The sequence below is a fragment of the Hyaena hyaena genome, unplaced genomic scaffold, assembly GCF_003009895.1.
Source record: "Hyaena hyaena isolate Hyena2069 unplaced genomic scaffold, ASM300989v1 scaffold_836, whole genome shotgun sequence".
NCBI classification, from domain to species: Eukaryota; Metazoa; Chordata; class Mammalia; order Carnivora; family Hyaenidae; genus Hyaena; species Hyaena hyaena.
In genome coordinates this window covers 674,821-680,841 of record NW_024081464.1, presented here as the reverse complement: position 1 = coordinate 680,841, position 6,021 = coordinate 674,821, and the positions used below count along the sequence as shown (strand labels likewise).

At 39.2% G+C, this 6,021-nt stretch overlaps 1 protein-coding gene and 1 pseudogene across 1 annotated transcript; both read left to right on the top strand.

Moving 5' to 3' along the window:
- Window positions 1–1,607: 1,607 nt before the first annotated feature.
- On the top strand, window positions 1,608–4,262 carry LOC120222041 (annotated as a pseudogene).
- A 523-nt stretch (window positions 4,263–4,785) lies between these two features.
- On the top strand, window positions 4,786–4,947 carry LOC120222037 (beta-defensin 131A-like; the record flags this gene model as incomplete). Its single annotated transcript, XM_039219722.1, has 1 exon — window positions 4,786–4,947. A coding segment is annotated over one exon (162 nt), but the record flags the coding sequence as incomplete, so codon positions are not given.
- Window positions 4,948–6,021: the final 1,074 nt, after the last annotated feature.

Below are 6,021 nucleotides of genomic sequence, written 5' to 3'. Positions count from 1 at the left end.
TGCTAGAACTGATCCATAAATTCAGCAAAGTTGCAAGATATAAAATCAATGCACAGAAATAAGTTGCATGCCTATACACCAATAATGAAGTAGCAGAAAGAGAAATCAAGAAATCAATCCCATTTACAATTGCACCAAAAACCATAAAATACCTAGGAATAAACCTAACCAAAGAGATGAAAAATCTATACACTGAAAACTATAGAAAACTTTTGATAGAAATTGAAGAAGACATTTTAAAAAAGGAAAATATTCCATGCTCCTGGATTGGAAGAGCAAATATTGTTAAAATGTCAATACTACCCAAAGCAATATAAATCAAAATAACCCCAGCATTTTTCACAGAGCTAGAACAAACACTCCTAAAATTTGTATGGATTCAGAAAAGACCCCAAATAGCCAAAGCAATATGAAAAAGAAAACCAAAGCTGGAGGCATCAAAATCCCAGACTTCAAGATGTATTACAGAGCTGTAATCATTAAGACAGTATGGTATTGGCACAAGAACAGACACTCAGATCAATGGAAAAGAATAGAGAACCCAGAAATGGACCCACAAGTATATGGCCAACCAATCTTTGACAACGCAAGAAAGAATATCCAATGGCATAAAGACAGTCTCTTCAGCAATTGTTGCTGGGAAAACTGGACAGAGACATGCAGAAAAATGAACCTGGACCACTTTCTTACACCAAACACAAAAATAAACTCAAAATGGATGAAAGACTTAAACATAAGACAGGATGCCATCAAAAATGCCTCGAATAGAGGAGCACCTGGGTGGCTCAGTTGCTTAACTGAGAACTTACGCTCAGGTAATGATCTCACAGTTTGCGAGTTCAAGCCTCACTTTGGGCTCTGTGCTGACAGCGCAGAGCCTGGAGCCTTCTTAGGATTCTGTATCACCCTCTTTCTTTGCCCCTCTCCCTGCTCATCAGCTCTCTCTCTCTCTCCGCTCTCTCTCAAAAATAAACATTAAAAAAAATTTAATCCTTGAAGGGAAAGCAGGCAGAAACCTCTTTGACCTCAGCCACAGCAATTTCTTATTCAACAAGTCTCTAGAGGCAAAGGAAACTAAAGTAAAAGTGAACTATGGGGACCTCATCAAAATTAAAAGCTTCTGCACAGCAAAGGAAACAATCAGAAAAACTAAAAGGCAACCAATGGAATGGGAGAAGATATTTGCAAATGACATATCAGATAAAGGGTTAGTATCCAAAATTTATAAAGAACTCATCAAACCCAACACCCAAAAAACAAATAATCCAGTGAAGAAATGGGCAAAAGATATGAATAGACACGTTTCCAAAAAAGACATCCAGATGGAAAACAGACACATGAAACAATGCTCAACATCACTCATCATCAGGGAAATACAATTTAAAACCATAATGAGATACTGCCTTACTCCAGTCAGAATGGCTAAAATTAACAACTCAGGCAACTGAGATGTTGGTGAGGATGTGGAGAAAGAGGATCTCTTTTGCACTGCTGGTGGGAATGCAAACTGGGGCAGCCACTCTGGAAAACAGTATGGAGGTTCTTCAAAAAACTAAAAACTTTTGCTCCCATTCAGGGTATGATGACTTTTGTGCAGTTTGCTAACGATGACTGTGCTTATGGTATGGGGCTTGAGCTAGGAATGGATCTCTTTTGTTATGGCTCACACTATTTTCATAAAGTTACTGGCCAGCTTTTACCACTTCCATATAATCTATTGAAGAGGAATCTCTTTGCAGAAATTGTTAAAGATCACCTGGCAAACAGAAGTAAAGAGAACATAGACCAACTTGCAGCATGAATGAGAACTGGCTTTCTTTTGGTGTACAATTTTTAAAAAAATATTTCTGAGAGAGAGAGAGAGAGAGAGAGAGAGAGGCAGCGTGAACAAGGGAGGGTCAGAGAAAGAGGGAGACACAGAATCCGAAACAGGCTCCAGGCTCTGAGCTGGCTGTCAGCATAGAGCCCGGCATGGGGCTCAAACCCACCACGAACCATGAGATCATGACCTGAGCCGAAGTCAGACGCTTAACCGACGGAGCCACCCAGGCGCCCCTGGTGTACAATATTTTAAAGCATTAGTGTTAAACTTGTGAATTTCTTGTTTTTAAGAAATACAGAAAATAAATTGATGAAAATATTTACTAAAAACTTAAAAAAACATAAAACTACCCTACTACCCAGCAATTGCAATATTAGGTATTTATCCAAGGGATGCAGATGTACTGTTTTCAAGGGGCACATGCACCCCAATGTTTATAGCAGCGTTATCGACAATAGCCAAAGTTTGGAAAGAGCCCAAATGCTCACTGATGGGTGAATGGATAAAGAACACAATGGAAATTTATATATATATATATATATATATACATATATACTGGGGGGTATTATGCTAAGCAAAATTAGTCAGTCAGAGAAAGACAAATATCATATGACTTCACTCATATGAGGAGTTTAAGATACAAAATAGTTGAACATAAGGGAAGGGAAGGAAAAATAATATAAAAACAGGGAGGGGGACAAAACATAAGAGACTCTTAAATGTAGAGAACAAACAGAGGGTTGCTGGAGGGATTGTGGGAGGGGGGATGGGTTAAATGGGTAAAGGGGCATTAAAGAATCTACTCCTGAAATCACTGTTGCACTATAGGCTAGCATGGATATAAATTTAAAAATTAAAAATAATAAGAAATAATAATAATAAAATTTAAAATTTAAGTTTAAAAAATAAAAATAAAGAAATGATCCCTATAAAACTTAGATTTCATGGAGGGCAAAAGACAGAAGGGAATGCCTATGTGACACAGAGAGAAAGAGAGAGAGAGAGAGAAGTGGCAGTAAGAATTAGAAACCAAAGTGAGAAATTATGACTTATGGGAATTTGTGTAATCTTAGTAACTTCCTCAGAAAGGATACATGGTTTTGAGCCTAAATATACTGGGCAGTTAGAACCAAGATTCAACTTCTTCCTTGTCAGGTGATGATTTCTTTTTATTTCAGCAAGAAAGTAAAGGCAACAAGAGATAACTTCTACATTTTCCCACCACCATATGTCCTCACCTAGTTTTACCTTCTCCTGTCTTCTCTTCATTCTCTGGTTTAAAGTTAGCCCTCCGCGAGGTGTCATGACTGCCTCAAAAGACTAGTAGGAGTTCGCACCTGTGGTGGAGAGGGTCCCAAGCCCACATCCAGGAGCCTAGCTAGGTAAAGCTGCGTCGTGGCTGTGGAAGATAGAACTTCCCCAATTACTCGGTGATCGCTGCCTCCGGGAGTGGTGTGGCTCAGAAAACCTGGGAATTGGCCAATAACATGCAGGAAGCCCAGAGTATCCGTGAAATCTAGAAATACAAGAAACAGCAGCAAGAAATTCTGACAGCAAAGCCCTGGACTAAGGATCGCCATTTCTTTAAGTACTGCAAAATCTCAGCATTGACTCTACTGAAAATGATGCGTGCCAGATCAGCAAGTAACTTGGAAGTGATTGATCGCTTAATGCTACGAAAGATGGATGGTGAAACCAGGATCCTTATGGACAGTTTTACTTTGCCTGTAGAGGGCACTGAAAACTGAGTAAATAAATGCTCGGGCTGCTGCACATGAGTGCATGGATGCATATATAAAAAATGCCAAACAGGTTGGCCTTCTTGAAAATGCAGTTGGCTGGTATCCTAACCATCCTGGCGATGGCCTCTGGCTTTCTGGGATTGCTGTTAGTAATCAGATGCTCAATCAGCAGTTCCAGGAACCATTCCTAGCAGTAGTAATTGACCCAACAAGAAGACTATCTGCAGGGAAAGTGAATCTTGGAGCCTGTAGGAAATACCCAAAGGGCTACAAACCCCCTGACGAAGGACCTTCTGAATACCAGACTATCACATTTAATAAAAGAGAAGATGTTAGTGTACATGCAAACAATATTATGCCTTATAAGTGTCATGTTCCAAGTCATCATTGGATTGCAAATTGCTTGAGCTTTTGCAGAACGAATACTGTGTGAATACGCTGAGTTCCTCTAGCTTGCCTAGGATTGCAGACTATACACTGGGCAGGTCTTTGATTTATCCGAAAAATTAGAACAGTCAGAAGCCCAGCTGGGATGAGAGAGTTTCATGTTGGGTTTGGAAACACATGACAGAAAGTCAGAAGACAAACATGCCAAAACTACAAAAGACAGCTGTAGTAAAACTACCACAGAAGCTACCCATGCATTGATGTATCCGGTTATTAAGGATAAACTGTTTCATCTAATTAACATCTCTTAAACAATCACTAAGTAGTACTTTTTACTGAAAGCCAGTATGAGAAAAATACTCAACACATTAAAGCCATTTACCAAAATTCTTATTAGAACTAGAAGGTGCTCTGAAGTAGTCTGATTATAACATCCCGTAATAAAACTTAAGATGAAAAATAAATAAAGTTAACCCCTCCACTTGGAACTAGATTTTATCTCCACTGCCTTGTGAAAGACTTCACTGCTGAAATTGAACACTGTTTCTTGCATCATGAATCCCCACCCTTAAACAAACTATCCTTTTCACACAGAAATATGCTATCATAGTCTCTCTCTCCTCTTCAGCTCACTGCCCCATTTATCACCCTATAGAAGAAATCCTCATATATCTTTCTTCAATATCTCTACTTTTCTCTTTTGTATTCTTTTGTTGTTGTTGTTGTTGTTGTTGTTGTTATTGTTTTGTGAGCAAGTTCTTTATGGATATTATTTTATTATAAAACACTTCAGACATTAAAATATACAAATAAAAAATATAACCATTTTTTTCTCTTTCCAAAGCCAGGACCTTTTTTTCTAAAGACATATGCCCTTCAAGAAACTATAACTGCAGAATGAAGTGCAATTCTGATGAACGTGCAATTAAATATTGTGCTGACTGGACCATCTGCTGCAAACCAAAGAAAATTAAATTTAGGGGAAAAAAGTGGTGAAAAGTCTATCTCCATCTTCTTCAGATTCCGGGAAAAGATACTAAAAATGTTTAAAACTTTATTTTCTGTATAAGAATAATTAACATGATGGATAAATGAAATTCATGATAAATTATATGTTTAAATGATAAGGTGAAAGTAAATAGAATTTTATAAAGGCTTACCCTCTATTTTCATGTGTGTGCTTTTACAGTAATTTCCTTAATTTATATCCACAGCCATGTTGTTGTTTCGCCTATCATACTATATCCCAGCCTCACAACCTACTGTCTGACCCTGAGCAAGTTCTTTACTCTCTCTATATATGTCAGTTTCCTTATCTATAAAGTGAGATAACAATGATATCTACATTATGATGTTATGGGGATTATATTAGTATGTGTGAAGATCTTAAGCAACACCTGAACCCAGTATAAGCTCTTTTTGTGTTCACTATAATTTTATGGAGCCAGAGAATGTGATCTGTTCTACAGTTTTTTTGGAAACTATTAAAAAATTCTTGCAGAGGAGGCAAGATGGCAGAGAAGTAGGGAGCTCTGTATATTTCACTCGTCCCCATCTCTCAAATGGAGAAGGCCTGAAGTCATAGGAACCTTTACAGAATCCAGGAGTTTGGGAGGGAAAGGAGACAGAATCCACTGAGAAAACCTTGTAGCATGAGTGCAAACTGGGGAAAACAAAATTGGTGGGGGGGACCAGAGACACAGAGGGAAGAGGGATCCCCCTTTGCGGTGAGCCACGGTGACTCTACAGGAAAAAAGAAAGAGTGGCCAAAACTGCTCAAGACACTGTCCCTGTCGCCAGAGAAGAGAAAAACCTCTGCTCGGGACACAGAGGGATCCAATTTCCTGCTGTCCAGCTGACTCTAGGCGGGATACAGACATCCCAAGCGACTCCGGGAGAAACTGCTCCTCGCTCGCCAGCTCGACCTGGAGGGGACTCGAGCAGCGGCTTCCAGCTTGATCCCCAGGGGGAAGGCAAGAGGCTTGAAACTGCTCTGAGGGACTCACCTGTGAGTTTATATTTCAGGCAATTTCAATGGGGCACGCGGACTGAGATCTGGAAACGAACCTG